Source organism: Plecotus auritus (assembly GCF_963455305.1).
Source record: "Plecotus auritus genome assembly, chromosome: 2".
NCBI lineage: Eukaryota > Metazoa > Chordata > Mammalia > Chiroptera > Vespertilionidae > Plecotus > Plecotus auritus.
The window spans coordinates 185,118,830-185,140,545 of NC_137771.1; the positions used below are offsets into that span (position 1 = coordinate 185,118,830).

Here is a 21,716-nt window from a genome sequence, read left to right on the forward strand (position 1 = left end):
ATACCCCACAGCTATTCAGGCTCCCTCTCCCCTCCTAACCAAGAGGGCACCCAACCACATCCACTTCAAGGGCCACTCTCCCAAGTGACACCCAGCTCCCACAATCATGGACAGGGGAAGAGGTAAGAGGGGTGCCAAGTTCTAGGAAGCTGCTGTAGTGCTAGCTCTGGAAAGGAGGCTGCCCGCCGATCCATACCCCTTCTCCGAGGGAGAAGGCCATAAAGCAGAGGCAGTGAGCTTAATTGAATTCATGTTTAATAATTACAGGCACCGTGCCCCCCCTTCCCCCTGCCCAGGCAGCAGCAGGGGTGGTGCAGGGGCTGGGGCATATGCCCCCAGCAGCGAGGACGGCAGTCCCAAGAGTGATTTTCAGAAAATAAAAAAAGGACCCCAGGGGCAAGCAGTGGTGCCCCCCCAAGACACACCAAATTTCAAGACTTTATATATAATATATCTCTGTGTCCCAGGGGGAGGAGAGGGACACCTGGCAGCATCCTGGAGGGGGGCCCCAGGCAGCCCCACGCCATCCTGCCTCTTCAGCCACTTTATTAGCTCAGACACATCGCACTACAGGCACCCACTGCCACGGCCGCTGCTGCTGACCCCCCTGCAGTCCGGGCGGCTGGCTGGGCTATCCGAGTGTCCATGGGGTTCCAAGTCCCCGACCCCACCGGCCCTCAGTTGTGGTCGGATTCTTCCTCCCCCTCACGAAGCCACTTGAAGAAGCCTGTGACAGATTTAAGGGCCACGCCCTTGCCCTGCTGCTCAGCGGGGTCCTTGCTACTCTCCCAGCTGTAGAAGGCGTCTTCCTTCAGCACATCCTCATCGTACAACGCATCAAAGAACATCCCAAGCAGGTCTGCAAGGTAGGACAGATGTAAGAGGTGTGCTGCCCACAGCCACTCCATCCCACCCACAGGAATCCCTCCCAAGCTCCACTGTTAAAACAAGGCCCTTGACCCACTGTCCAGACATCTGTATCTTTGACCATCTCAGACTGACTACGTCTTTGACGGGACGCTAACCTCATGATCTAGAGACTGGTGCGCAGGAATGACTCACTTAGCCAAACCTTACAAAACTTGCTTAGCTTCACTCACCTCAGCAGCTTCAAATTTCTTCACTCATAATATAATTAACAGGGAAAACTATGTAAAATTGGTACTCCTGAATTTGGAATCACAATCCCAGATGTATCACTCACAATTCAAGGGTATAACCCTAAACATCTACTGGCCCCTATTACAGATCCTGACAAACTTGATTCCAATTTCCTCTTACTTTCCACCTCCTGAACATACACACCCTCTCTAGCCTTGACATATTTGTATGTGCTACATCTTTTGCCAGGAACATCCTTTCTCTTGTCACCTTCCTAGTGAATTCCTTTAGGCTCATCTCAAGCAACCCCTGCTCTGACCCTCTTTCTCCCTCACCCCTAGCCTTCCCAAACACTTGTCCTATAACCCTGAACACAACCTACTTCCTTCCCACACTGCACTGCCGTTATTTCCAAAGCAAACTTTATATTCCTAAAAGTAGTGAACATATTTCTTCTGAATAAAGAAATTAAGCCCTGGCCTGTTTGGCTCAGTGGATAGAGTGTTGGCCTAAGGATTGAAGGGTCCTGGGTTCAATTCCAGTCAAGGGCACATGCCCAGGATGCAGGCTCGATCCCCAGTAGGGGGCATGCAGGAGGCAGCCAATCAATGATGCTCATCATCGATGTCTCTCTCTCTCTCCCCACCTTCCTCTCTGAAATCAATAAAAACATATATATATATATATATATATATATATATATAGAGAGAGAGAGAGAGAGAGAGAGAGAGAGAGAGAGAGAGAGAGAGAGAGAGAGCCCTGACCAGGTAGCTCAGTTGGTGTCATCCCGATACACCAAGATTGAGGGTTCGATACCCAGTCAGAGCACATAAAAGAATCAATGAATGCATAAATAAGGGGAACAAATTGATGTTTTCCTCTTTCTCTCTCTCTAAAGAATCAATAAAGTTTTTTTTTAAAGGAGAGAGAAATAACTAAACGATAGAATCTAGAGCCCAGTTCATTTGTGAAATGCTGACTGAGCTGCCTAAGAAGCTGCAATCTAGGATACTCTTAGGGGTATGCACACCTTCAAATCTACAACTGCTTGCCAGTGGGCAGCCTCCCATCCCCATCTCACAGCAATGGCAGCAGTACATTTTTTTGTCCCAAACTTGTGCTCCAAATCCTTTGCACACCCACCCCGGGGACCCTATACACACAATCTGCCCTGTATTTTCAAGCCTAAGTTTCTCTGATCTCAACACAAAAGGCCTCCTTTACAACCACTATGTCATACCCAAAGTATTTTCATATTTTGACAGAGATTGAATTCAAAGATTTTTGTTTACATTTGCTGTTTTCTCAAATACTACTCAGTCCTTTTCAATTAAGTTCCTGTACCCTACTCCACCAAATGATTCTGCCAGGATGGCCTCCATGTTTTTATGCTACAGAAACCCTTAATTTTCAGGTCATCTCTCATGGAGTTCTCAAGCAGTATCTAGCATTACTGACCACTTCCCTCTCCTAAAATTACTGTCCTTCATTCATAGGGTCCTGTCCTCCTTGATATCTATCTGTTGATCCTTCACCTGAAGGTATTAACTTAGGCCCTCATCACTCTCCCTCAGGCAATCCCGTAACTTTTTGTTTTTCTACTTGTGACTTGCATGTGTTGTTGCCCTGTGCTAGCAACTCACAGGTAGACCTCTGGCCCTGATCTCTTCCTCTCCAAATGAATTCAGATATCCAGCTATCTACCAACATCTCTGATCACCCCCACCCACAGACCACAAACTCAATATGGCCAGACTCAACTTGATCCAGTGTTCCCTACCACTCAATGGATGGTACCACACTCTCACCTCACCTACTAAATACTAAAAACCATCCTGGGAGGCATATGACTCTCATCGCCCTCTCCCAAGTCAGTGTATGTCTTGGAATCTGCCCACACCTCTCCCATCTCCACAGCCAGACTGAGCCACTACCAACACATTCCTGGATTAGCTGATCCTACTGCATTCACACTCACCCCTATTCCAAACCATACTCTTCCCCTAATAGCCAGATCTAAAGACTGAATTAGAATATTTTAATTTTGCTTAAAGGCCCACAAAGGCCTCTTCTTGTCCTTAGGCTAAAGCCCCAAACTCAACCCCTGGGTACATAGCCCTGCGTGACCCAGCCCATGTCCATCTCTCGACCCCATTTTGCCTCACATGACTGGTTTCTGTGCTCTCCCACAATGGTCTTCCTTCAAGTTCTTTTACCTTCTGTCCAGTTCTTCCTACTTCATGGCCTTCTACACAGTTCCTTTTTTCAAGTCTCCCCATCCCACTTGTTATTTAGCTCCCATTTGTCAATTCCCACTCATTATCCCTTAGACCAAGCATGTCAAAATCTCAGCCCACTGGCTAAGATTTTGACACGCTTGCCTTAGACTAAGTGTACTCCCCCAAAGAGCACACCACAGGATCCATCTTCCAACACTCCTCACTCTGTTGCAGATTCCAGGACAGCATGGGAACTGTGCTCGATTTATTGCTAACAGCCCAGGGCCCCAGCACCTACCTATTTGCGGAATGAATACCTCAGGCATGTTAACCTAACCCCTCAGTCTCCCAAAATGGAAGACAACACCATCTATTCTAAAGAATAGTTATGAGATTAAATGAGGCAAGAAAAGTATCTCAGCCCTGTGCCTGGCAGAGGGAACCATCATTTATCAGCTCTGCATTCCTGACACCTAATAGTTGGCTAAGCACAAAACATGTAGTCACACCTTCAAGACTGAGTCTAACTCCTCCCATTTGTAGACAAGGAAACAAACACTACAGAGGGAAGGAATCAACCATCAGAGCATTTTGCTCTCCAATGACCACCCACCTTTCCATGACTGTCCCCGCTTTCTGGCGGTTCTTCCACCCCACCCCAACCCTCCAGCCTGGCTCTTACTGGGGGGCTGTTCTAAGGTCACTACAAGGGCCTGGAGGGCATAGAGTGCCTGCAGCTCCTTCTGCTCATCACATAGGTATTTCTGTAGCAGTTTCGCTCGTGCTTTCAGCACTGCAACATCCACTCGGAGGGTAGTCTCAACTATGGGAAGAAAGACAGAGATAAGTGGGATAATGCACCCTCATTCTGGTTCAGAACTAGAAGGCAAAGACCAAAACCTCCCTCCCTCCGTCTGCTGGGCCCACCCTTGCCCCACCATCTTCCTGGCTCCTCTTACAGATAATTGCGGAATAGCAGACAGTTTTCATGAGGGCTCGAACTAATGTGTTGGATGCTACCTGCTGCTCAGTCAGGTTGGCCTATTCAGGAAAAAGAAAAACATATGACCCATAAATTCTGAATTCTGCCCCCATCACACCAGAACTTCTCCTTTATCCTGCTCTCCCGATATAAAAAAAAAACGTACCTCTATCCAGTCAAACACCTGCTGGTTACTACTGTCCTCCTTGAGCAGCTTCTCCAGCTGCCTGCTCAGCTCCTCAGAGGAGAGCAACCTCTGGCCAGGGGCTTCTGACTCCTCTCCCAGGGTATACTCCACCTTCTGCAACCAAAAAAGCCCATAGTCAAGAGGTAAGTGTGCCACGTGAGTGAGATGACGGAAGACTGGCCAGCCCCAAATGGAGCTCCAGCAACAAACCTGTTCAGCAACAAATGCAGCAACATCCTGGCCTTCCAGTAGGAATTCTTTCCAGCTGAGTCCAGCTTCTCGCCATAGTGCCCCCACCTTTTTGGGACCCTGGAAAACACAAGACCAACTCAGCATCCCTTTCTCTCTCCAAGAATCTAACAGCACCACAAATGGCATCTATCAAATATTTACTGAAAGGCCACTAGGTGCCAGTTAGAGCTCAGGATGCTATAGACCAGTGGTTCCCAACGTGGGGCACATGCTCCACAGGGGAGAAATTTGATTTTTAAGGGGGGAATTAAAGAATGAGTTATTTTTTGCATTTCTTATATTCTAGGAGCCTCATATACAGTATGTAACATACATTATGACATATTTATGCATTTCAGTCCTCTATTATATGTTTTGAAACTTTATTTGCTGTATTTTCATATCACTTCATATTATCATTTTTTTAAAAAACAATTTCTTAGTGATTTCTTCCTCAGTACTTCAACTGTCCTTTTGTTCTTTTATATTTCTCTTTCATGGATGCCATGTTCTTTGGAATCTTGTTTAGACCAAGTTAAATGACCTTTTAGGCTTCCTCCACATGAATAGGAGTTCACTTTTTAAATAAGAATTTTATGTCAGGGGGCGGGGGTGTGCATCAGGATTTGAGAGATGCTTAGGTAGGGCATGGCCATAAAAAACGTTGGGAACCACTGCTATAGAGGTACAAAATAGGCATAGGACCTCCAAGTTTACAGTCTAGTACCAGGCATAGACATCAGTCATAGACACAAGGCACCCATCTACTATGAGACTGCGTGTTGGGGGGAATGGCCTAAGAGGCTCCAGGAAAGATGTCAATTACCTTTCACAGGATTATCCAAGAATTATTGGATCACAAAAGGTAAACAGCCAAATCCAAATAAATACCTCATCCTAGCCTTACCCCTACACGTTTTTTTCTAAAATAGCTTCGTTTTTCCTTACTCCAAGTAACAAATGCTGATGGGAAAGGACAGCTAACAAGTACATTTATTGGTTCCCAAGTCCAGAAAATTTCAAAAGCATGTACACCCCTCCACCCACAACACAAATCAGAATCCTCTCATAAACAGCAGTCTGAGAGCACATCTATACTAATAAAAGGGTAATATGCTAATTAGACCAGGAGACCTTCCAGACGTCATTCCAGACAAAGCCATGGTGGCAGGGCAGAGGCAGAGGTGGTTAGGGGAGATCAGGCCAGGAGGGGAGGACAGTTGGGGGTGATCAGGCCAGTAGGGGGAGGAGGGGGGCCAGTTGGGGGCGAGCAGGCCAGCAGGGGGGCAGTTGGGGGCAAGCAGGTTGGCGGGGGGGGGCAGTTTGGGGCGAGCAGGCTGGCTAGGGGGGCAGTTTGGGGCGATCAGGCCAGCAAGGGGGGGGGGCAGTTGGGGGCGAGAAGGCTGGCGGGGGGTGGCAGTTGGGGCGAGCAGGCCAGCAGGCAGAGTGGTTAGGGGTGATCAGGCAGGCAGACAGGTGAGTAGTTAGGAGCCAGCGGTCCCAGATTGCGAGAGGGATGTCCGACTGTGGGATCAGGCCTAAACCAGTCAGACATCCCCTGAGGGGTCCCAGATTGGAGAGGGTGTAGGACGGGCTAAGGGACCCCCCCTCCCGCCCCTCACGAATTTCATGCACTCAGCCACTAGTATCCTATAAAAAGCAAGAGATCCTAAAAGGATTACTTTCATAATCACAGGTATTCAAAATGACATCAACCCTTAACAAGATATTATACTAGCAGTTCATAGGTTTTAAAGATGCCCATGGATTTTAACACCACTGAAATGGAGTTGTCTCAGCATATTACATTTTTTAATCGTTACTTTATTATCTTTTTAAAGATTTTTATTGATTTCAGAGAGGAAGGGAAAGATAAATAGAAAAATCAATGATGAAAATCATTGGTCGGCTGCCTCCTGCACTGGGGGATCCAGCCCACAACCCAAAAATGTGCCCTTGTCCGGAATCAAACCTAGGACTCTTCAGTCTGCAGGTCAATGCTCTATCCACTGAGCCAAACCAGCTAGGGAAGTATATTACGTTTAAAAATACGACCGTAAGTCTTTTTTTTTTTTTTTTCTTAGCAGAGCATAAATACATCCTATAAGCTATGGCACCTTAGATTCAATGAAAATACAGAAGTAGTTCAACATGCTTTTTCTTTGTTTAAACATAAATTATCCTGGTACATAATTATGTATGCTGAAAGAACAATTCCTTTCAATTCCAAGTCTCATTCCTCCAGGTTCCAGGTAGCTGAACTCTTCTGAAAATGCACTTTCCAACTTCTCACTACCACTAAACACCACACCCAGCTTGCCTTTCCTATCTTCCCACCTTTCTACCTGCTAGTCAACAATTAACTTTCACACCAGGCAGCTTCAGCGCCTTTCCAGGAAAGCATACTGTCATGATTATCAAACAGACACTCGTTTGCAACTTCACAGTGCTTAAAACACTCAATTTCAACCACTTTATTTTATGCTTTACTTCACACTGTTGTTTTTGTTGTCGTCTTTTTTCTCCTCTTCCAACTTGTTTTTATTCACTGCTGTATTATCAATGCCTACTATGTAGTAAATGTTTTTGTGTTTCTTTAAACACTAGTTTTAAAAAAATGAATGAATGGGGAGAGGGCAATGGGGGAAATAAGGACATATATAATACTTTCAACATTATTTATAAAAAGTAAAATAAATGAATAAATAAAATGAATGAATGAAACAATCAAACAAGGGTTTAGATTCCCATTCTCCTGACTTGGCCAGAACTCTAAGAGGAACTGGTCTGAGGGGGTACCAGCCTCTCTCAGATACTAACACAGCATTACCATCCATCCCCATTAACCCCATCCCACCAAAGGACCAGGAGAGGCTTCAATGTCACCCCAAATAGCCCAAACAGCACAGTGAACACATCATCCCTGAAAGGCTCTCACTCACCATGCTTTTGCATAGGAGCCCCAGGATCTCCAGCAACAAGGAAGCAGCTTTGCCCAGGGGCCTCAGAGGTTTTGTAATCTCCCTATTAGAAAATTCAGTTGTTTTTGTTAAGCCCTCAACATACTACCCAACCCTCCTAAACCCAGGCATCTTAGCCAACCACCCCTCCGTCCTCACCCCCCTTTTCTACCTCTCCTGAATTCCAGCTAAGGGAGCTCACCTGAATAGCTCCCCCATGGGTACTCCACCGTCCTGCAGAATTGGCGTTACCAGTTCTGCTAGGTAGAGCCACACGTGGGGGATGTCAATTTCCATATCTTCAGCCAATTCTAGGATTTCAAACAGCCTGCAAAGGGAATTCAAAGTTAGGGCATTCTAGGAAAAAGGAGCCAGGTGTCCACCCTCCTTTTGGGGTAACAAGGCAGGACTAAAGAATTAAACATAGAGCCCATCAGGAATATTTCCTAAACATGGGGCAATTATCTCAAGCTAAGGACACCTTCTTGTCCTTAGATGGCTCAACCCCCTACCCCTGACAAAAATAATGTTGACCAGGGTGGTTGAGGAACCTACATTCTTCCTCAAGGTTCCACAGGTCCTACAAAGGAAGGAAATGTGTGGTTTTGTAAAAATGGGAGGGTCAAAGAAGTCGGTCATACCCTTGATAGTACTGAGCAGTGGAGAGGTGCCCAGCACAGAGCAGCTGGTGCAGCAACCGGCCCATATGTTCACGAGCAATGGCACTGCGCTCCAGTGTGGACTCGATGCCATGCCGCACAAAGATGAAAAGCAGGGAGGGTGAGGCCAGCTCCTGCACACACTGCACTGCCTCCTGCAGGGGGCACAGGGTACAGGAGGAAGAGAGCTGTCAGAATCTAGTCCAGACCCTACAATGTATACCAGGCAGCACAGTCTCTGCCCACTCTACCATCACTCAGATCCCTCCCACTACCAACCTTCATGTCATTGAGATGGAGGTATTCCTCAATGATGGCCTTGGATTTCTTCTCTAGCTCCTCTTCTGATAGTGCAGCCTTAGGGGGACTCACAGGAGGCAAGGTTGCTTCTCGCTTCCCTGAGGGGGTACAAAACAGATCAGAGACTCTTCAGTTCCAGTCTTCCCAGAAAACTGCAGCTCTGAAGACTATCTAGGGACTGACTAGTCCCAAACTAGCCCACACCATTCCCTCCCCTTCCTCTCTCAACCCCTTACCAGCATCCCGCCCGCGGTCCCGTTCCTCCGAGAGGCTAGCTGCCTTGCGCAGTCCCTCAGGCTGGGAAGGCCGCTCTCTACTCCGTTCCTCCACTTCCTTGCTGAAGCTCCGCTTAGTGCCAGGTGTCCGAGAGCGATCTAGCCGGTCCCCACGATCACCTCCCCGCTCACTCCGCTCTAAGCGGTCTCCCCGGTCCCCAGCTTTCTCACCTCGTTCCCGGCTCAAGCTACTCCTGGAAGAAAGACAAGCACATGGTCTCGCATCAGTACTGCCCAGGCATTTGCTCCTTTACCCAACATGCTGAGCAACCATCAGGCCTTATTCTTGGCATCAGGAATATGCCCCATGCTCAGCCAGGGCCTCTCAGCATTACAGTCGTGTGTGAGGAATCCTATGGCAAAAACCCAAACCCAATCATGGTATCCTCCATGTGTGTGAAAAACAGAGACCTAGGAAACTTCACCTCTGGGCCACACGTCTGTTTTCTGTGCTTTCAGTAGGTGCTGCTTGTTGAAGGGCTGAGAAGCGATTCAAGGTACTAGTAGCTGGACGAGAAGCTTCTGATGCTGGGGAGGCAGTAAGTGAAGATTAAAATATATTTTTTTACATCCTATCACCTACTTGCCAGTTTGGGACACTTGGTCCTAGCCCCAACACTAAAGCATTTCAGTCCCTCGTCCCACCAAGTAGTACATGGCTCCTGTATTACCTAACCCAGGGGTGGGCAAACTTTTTGACTCGAGGGCCACAATGGGTTCTTAAACTGGACCGGAGGGCCGGAACAAAAGCATGGATGGGAGTGTTTGTGTGAACTAATATAAATTCAAAGTAAAGGAGCGGAGGGGAGAGCAAGAGAACCAGATAGAACAGCCAGATCCGGCCCACGGGCCGTAGTTTGCCCAAGGCTGACCTAACCACTCTGTACTGAAAGCCCCACAGACAAGCCTCCCATGCAGACAATGCTCTACCCTCAAGAGAGCTCATTACTAAACATCCAGCTCTTTACAGTGGCCTCCCTACCTGCGTCAGAGGGCTTGGCTCCTGAGCCTCCACTGCTGCCCTTGCCCCAGCTCAATCGCCCTCCAGGTGCAAAGAGCTGGTTGTTAGAATCGATGGAGCCAGGCTGAGGAAAGAAAGGGGGAGAAGAGTCATGGGTCTGACCTGGCCAAAGCCCCCAACCACACAGCCACCAACAGCCCTGACCAGGGGCCAGGCAAGCTTTTCCTGTAAAGGGCCAAATAGTAAATATTTTAGGCTTTGCAGCCACACAGTCTCTATTCAACTACTTAACAATGCCACTGTCACACAAGAGCACTCACAGAGGATAAAGGGAATGAGTGTGGTTGAGTTCCAATAAAACTAAGAACAATGAAATGTAAATTTCACATAATTTCACATCACATAACAACATTCATTTTTTTCCTACCAGTAAAAACCATTTTTAGCCTGGAGGATGTACAGAACAGGGAATGGACCTACCTAATTTGGTGTGTATCTCAGTGTGCTGACCAGAGTGGCCCAGACCAATATGATCACACGTCCTAGAGTTGGCAGTCCTGTCTCTAGTAATCTAACCAGTTAATCTAAGAGGAAAATTTTAGCTGTCACTTTCCCAACCTCAGAGAATGAGGGGACGGAGACCCAAATTGTGTTTAATGCCTACTTTGATCCCTCAATATCCTATTACAAACATTACCCCCCTCCAACATACACACACCTACCTTCGTGATCTTGGTGAGTCGTGAGGTGTCAATAGGGCGGCTGCCCTTACTGATGGGGACTGTGTTCCAGCCACCACCATCATCTACAAGTGGGAGGCCACGGCCTGGGACAAAAAGGAGAGCATACTGAAATAGTGAGTAAAGCCTAACAGCCCTGTCCCACTTGGGCTGACCCCAGCCTCGCTTCCTCAGATCCTCAGTTCCATCATGGGGTATCAGTGGCCCAGACACGTGGCACTAACAAGAAGTCATCAGTGGAAAGCACAACCCCTCATATTGCCCCCCCTCAATTGTAGCCTCAAACTCACTGATAGGTGGGCCTGGAGGGCCACCCCGACGCTTATCGCTGCCCTTGGCCATTAGCTGCTGCACTTTTATGTGCTCCCGATGCTCCTCCATCTCCGCCTCCTTATGGATCTGGTCGATAGTCTTGGGACCCTGATCCCCTCGGCGTGGCACCCAATTGCTCTGTGGGGACATGAAGCCAACCACAAGATAATTACATCAGAGAGGCCAGACAAAGCAGGCACAACTGGGGGCTGTGGGGTCAGAGGCAGCAGATTAGTAGTGGGAAGGCAAGGACACACACCCGTCGAAGATCCAGCACGTCTTGCAGCATAAAGCGGATTCGGGATGAAGTCTTCTTTTCCTTAATTATTTTTTCCATCTGGTTGAAATACTGATCCATTCGGGGCTAGGGAGAAGCAGCAAAGAGATCAGGCCAGGAACTTCTTCACCTCCAGCTGCAGGCCCTCAGCTCCATCACTGTGGTTCAGTGGCCCAGACATGACAGCCCAACAGGGAGTTTATCAGTGGACAGTAGGCCCCACGTACTTCACCTTGTCCCCCTCCACATCCCATGACCCCTACCTACCTTGGCTTTTTCAAAGTCTAGGTCTTTGCCAATGGTAGTGAGCAGACGGCAAAGGCATTCAAGGGATTCTTCATCGTGGTTCTTAAGCAGTTTAACTACACAGTCGTGCATTATTGCCTCTGTTAACATCTTCAGCTTGAACAACTCCCCAATAAACTTGATATTCCCTAAAGAGCGCCGCCGGGCTATATCTCGAGCCTCTTCCAGCTCTTCCTTCAGGCGTCCCCGTTCCTCTGCCTGGCAATCGTGAGACAGGAAACACATCAAAAAGATACAGGGCTAAAACCCTCTCCTCCAACATCAGGATTTCTATACCTAGCAACAAGCACTCATGTCCTCAGGCAGAGAAACCCCCATACCACTACCCTCACCCCCAATTCTACAGCTAAGTAGCTTCTGGATAAGCAGTGAAATTGGTTGGTTTTCTCTCACCGTAGCAGCTTCATCCATCTCTTTTTGCTTCTTCTCAAAAACTTCATCATCATCTTTGTCTTTTTCAAACTCCTTCTGACATCGATTCAACAACAGTTTTCGAAAGTTTACAGTCACTGTTGGCTTTTCTGTAGTGGGCACTTTCAGCTGTATGTCAAAGAGATTGTCACATTCAGATTAGTCCAGGGCAGGGAAGACCCTCACAGTCTTTACCTAAAAGCCAGGAAGACCTTTAGCTCCGGCTCTGCCTCCTCTTAGCTGCCATCAACAGCACAGACTGGAGGAGAACCAAGAAGCTGGACTCAAGAAATGGGAGGCCAGACCACAAGATTTAGAAAATAGTGGAAACTAACCGCCATGAGGCAGCGGCACATGTTGGCATAGGCCACAGAGAAGTTGGGCTCTGAAATGGCCTTCTCAAAGATGAGGTCAATGACCCCTTTCAGGCGTTCCTCGGTGTCGATGGCCAGCTGCGTCACCTGCTTCATCAACTGCTGGAACATCTGGGGTGTCAGCTTATTCAGAATGGAGCGCACCCTGCGGAACAGGTCCTGGTGGGGAGAGGGAATAGGATCCATTGAGGTTCTCAGAACAGGGGCCACTGGGAGGGATGGGAAAAGGGTATGAGAATGGGAGAGGCTAGGGATAGGATGGACAGAAGCAAAATAGGCAAAGTTGGCTCAGCAAACTCTGAAGAGAAAGAATAGAGACTAAACAAAGGACTTGCCGATACCTGGGTTTTGCTGCCATCAGCATCCTCTTCCCCTCGGTCCTTATCAGCTGCTGTCCGCTTGCTGCTGGGTTTCCAGGCCTTCTCTGCTTTGTTCAGTTTTATATCTTCAGTCATTAATACTGTAGCAATGATCTTGCGTGGCTCCTTTCGGGGGCCCTGCTGAGAGCGCCGGGGTCCCAGACCAGCCTGCTAAGCAAGGGGTAAGGACAAGAGAAGATACAGTAGTCAGCACAACCTGACACCACTACCACACATCTTCAGGGAAAACTTCTAATTCCCCAATGAGATACAGAGGGCCACACATCCCACTCCCCTTGCCCATCTACCCCTCTAGCCAGTCCCACTCACCGGCCCTCGGGGCAGCTCCCCACCTGGCCCACCCCTTGGGGGCCCACGGTTGCTGAGGGTTGGTCGGCCAAGGTTGGCAAAGGATGGAGTAAAGTCTGGGCCACAATTTATGCCTTGAAGTCTAGCAGGATCCAGTGGCCGCAGTGGTGTTTTATTGGCCTGTGAAAAGAACAGAGAAGGTATCAGAAACAGGTTAGGACCACTGACTGCTCTTTCCGGACCTCGGGCTCCTCCCCAGCCAGCCAGCCAGTCAGTACAAACTTAGCTTCCCCTCAAGCCCACCAACCTTATCCAATACCACATCACTGATATGAGGCAGTCCCTCTGGCTTCTGCATACTGGCAAAGATGAACTGAAAGCCAAGCAGGAACTCACGGTCATAACGCTTTTTCTCCTCAAGGTTTAGAGGCTTCCACTGATCTGTAAGAAAGACAGATGAACCAACCATACTGTCTCCTGGGGTCCTGATAAGAGTACTCAGCCCTCTCAACCTTCCTTCAACATACCTGACTTATATTCATACTTCTGTTCCCCAGGTTGGATATTCTCAGCATTGTGGATTTTGTCTTCCTTTGAGTCCCAGGTCTCATCTGGTTCCTCAGGTCGTGTGGGCACACTACTGCTCTCAGGCTCTGGACAGGGGTTGTTGCCTACAAAAGGCTGATTTTCCACCTCCGGTACTCCTGGGTTCGCCTGCAACCGTGGGGAAATTCCGTTTGGTTGCAATTCAGCCACTATTCCATACCCAAACTTTGCCCTCTGCTACTATCTGCTTCCTTACCTCCTTGAAGGCATCTAGAAGGTCTCCTACAGCTTCCTTCTTATTGAGCTCCTTAATTTTCCGTCTCCTCTTTGGCACAGATACTGCCACTATATTTAGGACAGGGGAGGAAGAAAGGAATGGGAATAACTTAAGAAGTGCCCCTAACCCCTAGGGGGAAAAAGCAGTCACTATGTAACATTTCCTCTTTCCATCACACCCTCTCTTAAAATTCCTTAATCTAGTTCTTAGTTTCCATCACAGAGCTTCTGACCCAGACATAATAGCACAAATGGGAGATCAATAAATAGAAAGAACCACACCCTGACCCACCTCCACCATCCAGCCACATCTTACCTTGGGTGGCTGCTGCTGCCTCCAAATTCTGGGACAGGTGGGCTGGAACAGGGGTACTCTCTGGTGGAAGCAGTTCCTCTCCTCCCTTCTCACTTTCAGCTTCTCCTTCCTCCTCCTCCTCCTCCTCTTCTTCCTCCATTTCCTCCTCTGGAGCAGGGGAAGTCACCGGAGGAGCCACAGCTGGAGTGGCAGAGAGGATGGTGCGGGGAACCACTGGTGCTGTAACCTCCTTGGCCTGCTCCTTTGGCTCACTGACTGGGCTCACGTCCACAGCTGGTGGTGAGGGGGCTCCATTGAGCAGTTCCTCAGGTTGGGCAGTTGGAGCAATAGGCGTGGGGGATTCAGAGGGACAAGTGGGAGGAAGGAAAGGGGAAAGTTCTGGGTTTGAGGACTCTAGCTCTGGTTCTAGATCCTCAGATGGGACCGTGCCATTAGGCTCAGGAAGAATTTCCACCTTGGGAGATGCCAGGGGGATAGAAACCTGGAGAGGACTGGAAGAGAACTCAGATTCCGGAATTGGTTTGCTAAGTGTCACTTCTACTTCCAGTATGGGTTCAGCGAGGGGAGTGGGTTCTGGAGAGACACAATATGGCTCCCCAGTTTCACGGGGCATGGGGGTTGATTCTTCTACAGACATTTGTATTATCCCCGTTGTCATAGTGTCCCCAGGAATAGAGAGGACTGCAAGATTAGGCTCAGATCCTGGTTCCAAGATTGGGGGTGGTGATGGGGTCGGAGAAGGTGATGAAGGCTGCGATTCTGAAGGGCTATGCTCTGTGCCAGGCAGCCCCGGCCGGCCCCCAATGATTGCTCCCTGTGACCGGTCATCTGCACCACAGGAAGAAGAATGAGTAATTAAAGGCAAGTCTTTCTCTGTTGTTCCTCCACCTCCGCCTCCCAGCCAAGGCATTCCCAACCTAATGTTCCCTTCCCCCAATCTTCTCCCACCTAAGCGTTTTCCCTTTTCACTGAAAACCCAACCCACACTCAAAATCCACTACCTGAAACTTAAGTCATTCTTCTCTGGCACCTGGTTCAAGGCACCACCCCAACTCCTTGGCATTTTGTTTTATTTTTTACACCTCCTTGGCATTTTAAACTGTCACACTTCTTCTCCCCATAAAAGCTCTGCTCCACATTCTTACACACCTGGCCGGACAACAACAGCAACCTGGGGAGTCTCCCCATTAGCTTGAGGCTCCAGGCCGACTCCCGTCTGCAGGACACAAAGTGTTACCAACTTTGCCTTGAAGAGTCCCACAACCCTCTTTACTAGAGCCATTTCTACTTTAGCTCTGCCTAGAATCCAGGAAGCAGGGAAATAAATCCCTTAGTTGAAGGAAAAGATCACCGGACTTGGGAGTCCAGGGCAGAATAGCCATCCCAAACCATGGTCTTACTTAGCAGACAATACCTGGGGAGGAGTGGGTGTGGAGGCAGTTCGGGCCCCAGACATGATTTCCTCTGTGATATCCTTCCCTCCTTGGTTTGGATCTCGAATTCGGATCTGAGGAAAAAAAGCTACAGGATGAGTGGAACGCAGGAGGAGCCCACCTCTCCACCCTGCCCCACACCTAAAACTCCAGGCCAACCCTCCACCCTCCCACTGGGAACAGGTGGGCGGGTGCCGGAAACCCTATGAGTTCTACTGTCAACCCATCCGGCTGCTCTTGTAGTCCCTGCCCTGGTCCCCACCCCTGAGACCCTTGACCTCACAGAGCAGCCCTGTACATCACAATGCCCCTCCCTCCCTCATCCCTGCCCCAACAGTCCCCAAGGCAGTGGCTGCACACCCTGGGGCCCAGGACCCCTATCTAGGACCCATTCGGCTCACTTGTGGCTAGTCGGCCTGATCTCTGGGGGCAGGGCCCAGATCCAGTGGGTGGAGCCAGGGTGACTCAGCGGCTTCCCCAGCCCTGGCACCCTATTCTGGGCACCACGCCCAGGGCTTGAGGATTGAGCAGAGGCGGAGGCCTCAAGAGCTTCCAGGACTAGGGGGTGGGGGTGGGGCCATAGAAAACTAACCATTTCTAAAGCAAGCCACCAGAAACCTAAAACCAAACATAGATCTTTTGGACCCCAGAACCCAGGTCTCTCAGGAATTTCCCCACCAGCCACTTTAGTCTTCCCATGAGCTTCTTCTAAAGTAATCTTAGCACCATACAAAAAAACATGAGCACTTCACAGATCCCCATTCTTTGCCCATTTCAACTGAAGATCTCCTTCCTCAACTTCCTGCTCCCTGACCCACAATGCGCCTGACCTTGATTCTCCCTTTCCAACACGTCCTAGAGCCCCTGTTGCTACTCACCGTTTTCCGCTCCCTCTTGGGAGCAATCTGGGGTGGCTGGTTCATCAAAACCGGGGCGGGGGCCACACCAGTGGGAAACTGCTGCACACCCTGGGCTGGGTAGTAGGTGCCAGCTTGGCGGGGGAGGGGGGAGACGACACACGGAAAGGAAGAATGGTGGCAGCGTCAGGGCACAATCATATACAAATGCCTGCTTGAGTACCTCCCAACCCCAGAACTTCTCATCACCCACAGCCGGCCCCTTGCCCTGCCCCACCCTCCTCCCCAAGGGAATTAGGTGTCTATCAAAGCTGGGGAACCAGTCTGAGCTGCGTTTACAAGAATTCCTGACACTGGCACACACACCCCTTATAGGCAGGGACTCGTTCCCCATCACACACCAGCCACCAGAATTCTGTCTGTTCCTCTTTCACCTGATAACATGCTGTATGTACCCCACCCCAGGCACCATGTACATATATACTCTGAGGGAGCAGCAACTACTTAACCTGAAACAGAATCAGGTCTTTGGCTGGGAATGAGAAAAAGAGATTTGCCAACCCTATCCACTCAACATGAGTCCAGTTCCAGTCTCCAGCCCTTTGCTCAGGAGCAAGGAAATAAAAAGTAAAATTATGAACCAGGCCCAGGATGAGGAAAAATTAATTCCTTAAAGCAATGGTCTCTAAAGTGGGATACATTCTTTAATCTCATCCATAATCTCCACTTGTCACAAGCAACCTAAGTATTATTTGTTTAAATTATGCAAATTTATAAACAAAAACATAAGATGTATTAGAGGTACCTAATCAAAATTTTTTGTGATAGATGATCAAAAAACTCTGGAAACCACTACCATAAAGAACAGACTAATCCTCTCTGAGAATATAAATGAAAAACAGCTACAAAAACCTCCCAAATCCATGGGTCCCCGCAACCATGGAATGAGTATCACAGGAAATGTTTACTTACAGGCCCTCAAACTGGTGCCTGATCCAATATTCCTTGAGGTGGGGAGGACTCCAACTCTCAGAAATAGGATAAAATTCCCCACCACCCACACATATCCCTACAACCTACTAACCCTATCATTTTTAGACCAAGAGACAAGCCTAGAAAGGGTTTTAGGAATTAGTGAGTTTAGATGTCTCTTGTACTCAACTCTCACCTGATTCCCCCTCCCCCTGCTTACCATAGGTCCCAAACTCTGTAGGGCTTGCACCCGGATAGAAACTTGGGGCTCCAGGCTGCACAGGATACTGCTGTGTCGGAACAACGTATGTGGAACGCCCCTGGTGAGGGGGAAGGGAGAGGAGGAGGGAGAGAGAAGGAGTTGAGGAAGCTGAGTATCATATCAGACTACAAAGAGAATGTAGGGCAAGATAGGACAAGCCATTAAAAAAAAGATAGGACAAGCCAACTCTGGGCAGTGACCAGAAAGAAGTCCTACCCTATGGAGAAGAGATGGGATTGGAGGGTCAGGATTGGGGAGATGAGGGTTGGAGTACAAGATTCTGTGGCTTCCAGCCCCCAGCCTCCCGCCTCACCTGTCCAGGGATGTAGTAGGCCCCCTGGGAGGCTGGGTAGGAGATCTGGGAAGGGATCATCATTACTTGGGATCCAGCAGGGTAGACATGGGCAGCTGGGCCAGGGCGGGCGGGGGCTGCACTCTGCACTCGGGAAGCTGCACTGCTCGGGGGCTGGGCCCGGCTAGGGTAGAAGTGCTGTCAAGAGGGAGGAAGGCAGTTGATATTGGGAAGGGCCACTCTGCAATGTCTCTAGTCTGGAGAGAAGTACTAGGGCTATGGAGCATGGGGCCCAATCCTTCCAAGACCCACTTCACCAAATGATGGTTAAGTGGCCTCTTGTACCTACTACACATGCCCTCTACACTGAGGTATACACTTCACACCCTGTGTATTTACTCCCTCACTGCCATGCATACTCATGTCACCTCCACCAGGCTGCCCTTCTGCAGAGGCTTCCTAGCACCCAGATGCATTATGCCTAACTAAAGCCTTTTTGGACAACATACTCCCAGCATGCACTGCTCCACCCTAAAGTACTGAGGAACTAAGCTCCACCCTCAAGTACTGAGGAACTAACATGCAAAGGTCGCCCAGTTGCCAGATACACAGTGCAAGATTTAGCCCCTAACATGCATCAGTCAGTCGCAGACTGAAAACCTAGACAGCAAATAAGTCCCCACCCGGAACCTCCAGTCCCTAGGTCTAGCCCTGGACTAGGACAGAGGATAAGGGTGAGACCAGGAGAAGGTCCGGAATTAACAAAGGGGTATTACCTGCAGAGACCTGAATCCTCCCTGAGAGCACATGGGGACAGGAAAGAAGAGCATTATCCCCAAGGTGATGGGGGGGGGGGAGGAAGTAGGACAAGAATCCTCCCACTTAATGAGGAAGAATTTAGGGAACAGAGAAAGGCAAGAAGCAGCTGGAGTGTTTATCTTGCCATAGTCCAAAGAGAAAGAAGGGAAGGGGAATGGAGCAATGGCAGCCTCCCAGTAAAAGGAGGAAATAGGAAAGGAGTTGGCAGCAGGGCCCAAAGTACTGCCCCCAATTCTCATGGCACCAGGACCCCTAGTAATGTCACCCCCACCAACTACATACTCCCCAAAGGGCCATAAGTAATCAACAGTGCCAAGTGCAGAGTCGCATGAAAGAACACAGAGCAACTGTCAGGAAATTGGGGCAGGTACAGGGCCTCCATAGTTTCCATCCAGGCCCAAGCTGGCTTAAGCTTTCCATAGCTCCCACCCAGGCCCCCTATTCCCATCCCCACAGCCCCTCACCTGACGGGGCTGAGAAGGCGTGTTCATTTGTGTCGCTTGTGGCGTACTGAACACCACCGGTGCTGTCTGCCCCGGGGGAAACGCTGGCTGAAGGGGGAGACCAGAGTTCAGCAAGAGGGGAAACCCGGGTGGGGCAGAAACCCAAGCTGGTGAAGTAAGGGGAGCAGATCTGGGGCAAGAGCCTCAGCAGTCCACATACCCCCTCTCCATGACAGCCCCTGGGAACAGCCAGGAGCCCTGTCTCAATCTGGCAGCAGAAAACTGCACTTTGCCCTGACACAGATGGGGGTGGGAAAATCCAGAGGGTTGGAACCTGTTCCTGACCGGCTGCCTGATCTCCCCCACCCCCACCCCAGTCTCTGCTAATTCCTTCCTAATTACCTGTGGGAGTCCAGGGGATGGGGCGGGTGGGGGGCCTGTGGGCTGTGGAGCTTTGTTCATTTCATTTGGTCCACATCAGGGTCCCCCCAACACCTGTTGGGAAAGAGTGGAGCTCGGAAAGGGGAAGGGACCCAAGCTTAAGGCAAATGGAGTGGGGGAGGGGTTAGAAAAGGGCTAGGTCCCACACTGAGCCCCTGAGACGCCAAGGGGGTGAAGGAGCAGACAAGATACAGCTTATGCCCCCACCAACACGTTGTCAACCCGCATCACCTCCAACCACCCCCCTGACCTGCTGAAACAGCACCCTCACTCACCCCCTCGGTTAAGAATAAGTCCACGGTGCGGCCTACAGGTTCTGGGCATCCGAGGGCCTGGGGTTGGGAGGTGAGGGGTATCAACCTGGCTCCGCGGGGCCCAAGACCAACCAGACCGGAAATTCCAGGTCTCGCTGGCACCAGGCTCCCGGATCATAAACGGAGCTAGCAGCTTCGGCCGTGGTGTCCCCACCCCCCACCTGGGGACACCGGGTTCCGGGCCTGGCCCAGGGGCACACAAGGCACGCCTGCCGCGGGTGGCCACGGGGGCACCCGCGCGGGGCCCGAGGCGAAGCCTGCCGCCGCCCAGGAGTGGAAGCCAGGAAGGGCGGGAGTCGGGCAGTAAAAGGCCAGGCGGGCGGCGGCCGAAGAGGAGCAGGTTTCAAGCGAGGGTCTGCCTGGAGGGCGGGCGGGCGGGGCCGGGGGCTCCTCCCTGCCCACCGCCGTTGCCTCCCTCCCCTGCGCCCTCCCTGCGCAGAGCCGACCAGTGCCAAAGAACAACGTGTCACTTCCCGGCGGCCGGGCCGCAAAGGGGGGAGGGGGCGGCGGGCCTGGAGCCGCGGTGCCAGCGCCGGCGGGGCCTCCTCGGGTCAGACCGCGGCGGGACTTCGTGGCCGGTGAACCCGGCGCCCTCCCAGGCCGCAGGGACCGCATATTCTGGCCCCGCGCTTCCCCACCCCCACCCAGCCGCCGGGCCGGGCCAGGCCCAGCACACGTGGGCCGGGGATCGGGCCCTGGCGGGCGGGGGCCTGAGCTTGAGCCGCAGAGCCAGGGTGCCGGGGCGGCGGCACAGGGTGGCCGGTCCCGGCCCGGATGGCGGCGGATGCGGGGGGAGGGGGTGGGGGGGCCGGGTCGGGCCCGGACATGGCGGCTTTACCTTCAGTCTCCTTCAGTCCGCGCGGCCGAGCCCCACGCAGCCGCACAGACGTAGTCCACAACCATTTCCGGCTCCCCGCACAGATCCCGCTCGGCGGCCACCGCTTCTCCGCAGGCGCAGCCGGCGCCCCCACGTGACCGGCGCGGAGGGCGGAGCCGCGCCCGGCGCCGCGGAGCACATGGGATTTGCTCCGCCTCGTCATGTGACAGCCACGGCCCGCCCCCGTGTCCCCTCCCGAACTTTAGAACTCCAGACAGACCCTCCAACTCTGAGGCAGTGTTCCGCAGTCCTTTAGTTCATTCATACTTTGAGCCAGCATTTACTGAGTGCATACTAAGTGCTAGGTGAAGTGCTAGCTAGGGGTCGAGAATATTGAAATCAAAGACTCAGTATTGCCTAAGTAAGTCATGGTACAAATAGTATGTAAAATATTCTATAAAAATACAAAACGAAATATGAACTATACAGCCTTTGAAAATGATGTAGGTTAGTTCATTGACAGACCTATTAAACTGAGTGTTATGCCCTGGCTGAGTATCTCAGTTGGTTAGAGCGTGGTCTGGATACACCAAAGTTGCAGGTTTGATCTGGTCAGGGCACATAGAAGAATCAACCAATGTTTTAGAAACTGTTTTTTACATTAGTAATGTATGTTCATTTAAAAACTTTAGAAAATAAAGATAAATGAATATAAAAAATTTTTAAAAAGAATCAACCAATGAATGAGAAAATAAGGGGAACAACAAATCGATGTCTGTGTCTCTTGCTCTCTCTCCTCTCTCTCACCCCTTCCTCTCTCTAAAAAGTCTATCTAAATAATTTAAAAATATATAAACTGAGTGCTATGCTAAAAAAAATTGAAACATCCTAACTATGAAATTAGTATAAGGGGTATGTCTTTCACGAAGTCCAGCCACTGTCAGAGAGTAAAAATCAATCATGGA

General features: G+C 50.3%; 1 protein-coding gene across 18 annotated transcripts; it reads right to left on the minus strand.

Annotated features, from left to right (window-relative positions):
- Positions 1 to 238: 238 nt before the first annotated feature.
- Positions 239 to 20,920, minus strand: EIF4G1 (eukaryotic translation initiation factor 4 gamma 1). 18 transcript variants are annotated; one of them, XM_080656113.1, is made up of 34 exons: positions 20,773 to 20,908; positions 19,896 to 19,952; positions 19,582 to 19,674; positions 19,201 to 19,287; positions 18,694 to 18,714; positions 17,939 to 18,115; positions 17,584 to 17,650; positions 16,413 to 16,525; positions 15,516 to 15,608; positions 15,251 to 15,317; positions 14,102 to 14,929; positions 13,766 to 13,854; positions 13,491 to 13,677; positions 13,271 to 13,404; positions 12,985 to 13,143; positions 12,637 to 12,825; positions 12,257 to 12,454; positions 11,904 to 12,050; positions 11,472 to 11,708; positions 11,187 to 11,291; positions 10,906 to 11,065; positions 10,598 to 10,701; positions 9,897 to 9,999; positions 9,340 to 9,442; positions 8,876 to 9,108; positions 8,619 to 8,737; positions 8,322 to 8,494; positions 7,883 to 8,008; positions 7,663 to 7,744; positions 4,700 to 4,798; positions 4,469 to 4,603; positions 4,280 to 4,361; positions 4,003 to 4,143; positions 239 to 859 (listed from the first exon to the last, which is right to left on the minus strand). In XM_080656113.1, the coding sequence occupies exons 3-34, from the start codon at positions 19,639 to 19,641 to the stop codon at positions 678 to 680; spliced, it is 4,800 nt and encodes a 1,599-aa protein (XP_080512239.1). In that variant the 5' UTR covers positions 19,642 to 19,674; positions 19,896 to 19,952; positions 20,773 to 20,908; the 3' UTR covers positions 239 to 677. The 18 variants fall into 18 exon arrangements, with proteins under 18 accessions (XP_080512239.1, XP_080512235.1, XP_080512233.1 ...); XM_080656109.1 differs by having other exon boundaries at positions 12,637 to 12,822; positions 17,584 to 17,683; XM_080656107.1 differs by having other exon boundaries at positions 4,052 to 4,143; positions 17,584 to 17,683.
- Positions 20,921 to 21,716: the final 796 nt, after the last annotated feature.

Bases quoted from the DNA above. Each gene is read 5' to 3' on its own strand.
- EIF4G1 (XM_080656098.1), bottom strand. From the start codon at position 19,641: ATGAACAAAGCTCCACAGCCCACAGGCCCCCCACCCGCCCCATCCCCT. The intron at 17,684-17,938 runs GTGAGGCGGGAG...CCCCCTCACCAG, and splicing joins CCTACTACATCCCTGGACAG to GGGCGTTCCACATACGTTGT. The intron at 11,292-11,471 runs GTAGGTAGGGGT...GCTTCTCCCTAG, and splicing joins TAGACTTTGAAAAAGCCAAG to CCCCGAATGGATCAGTATTT.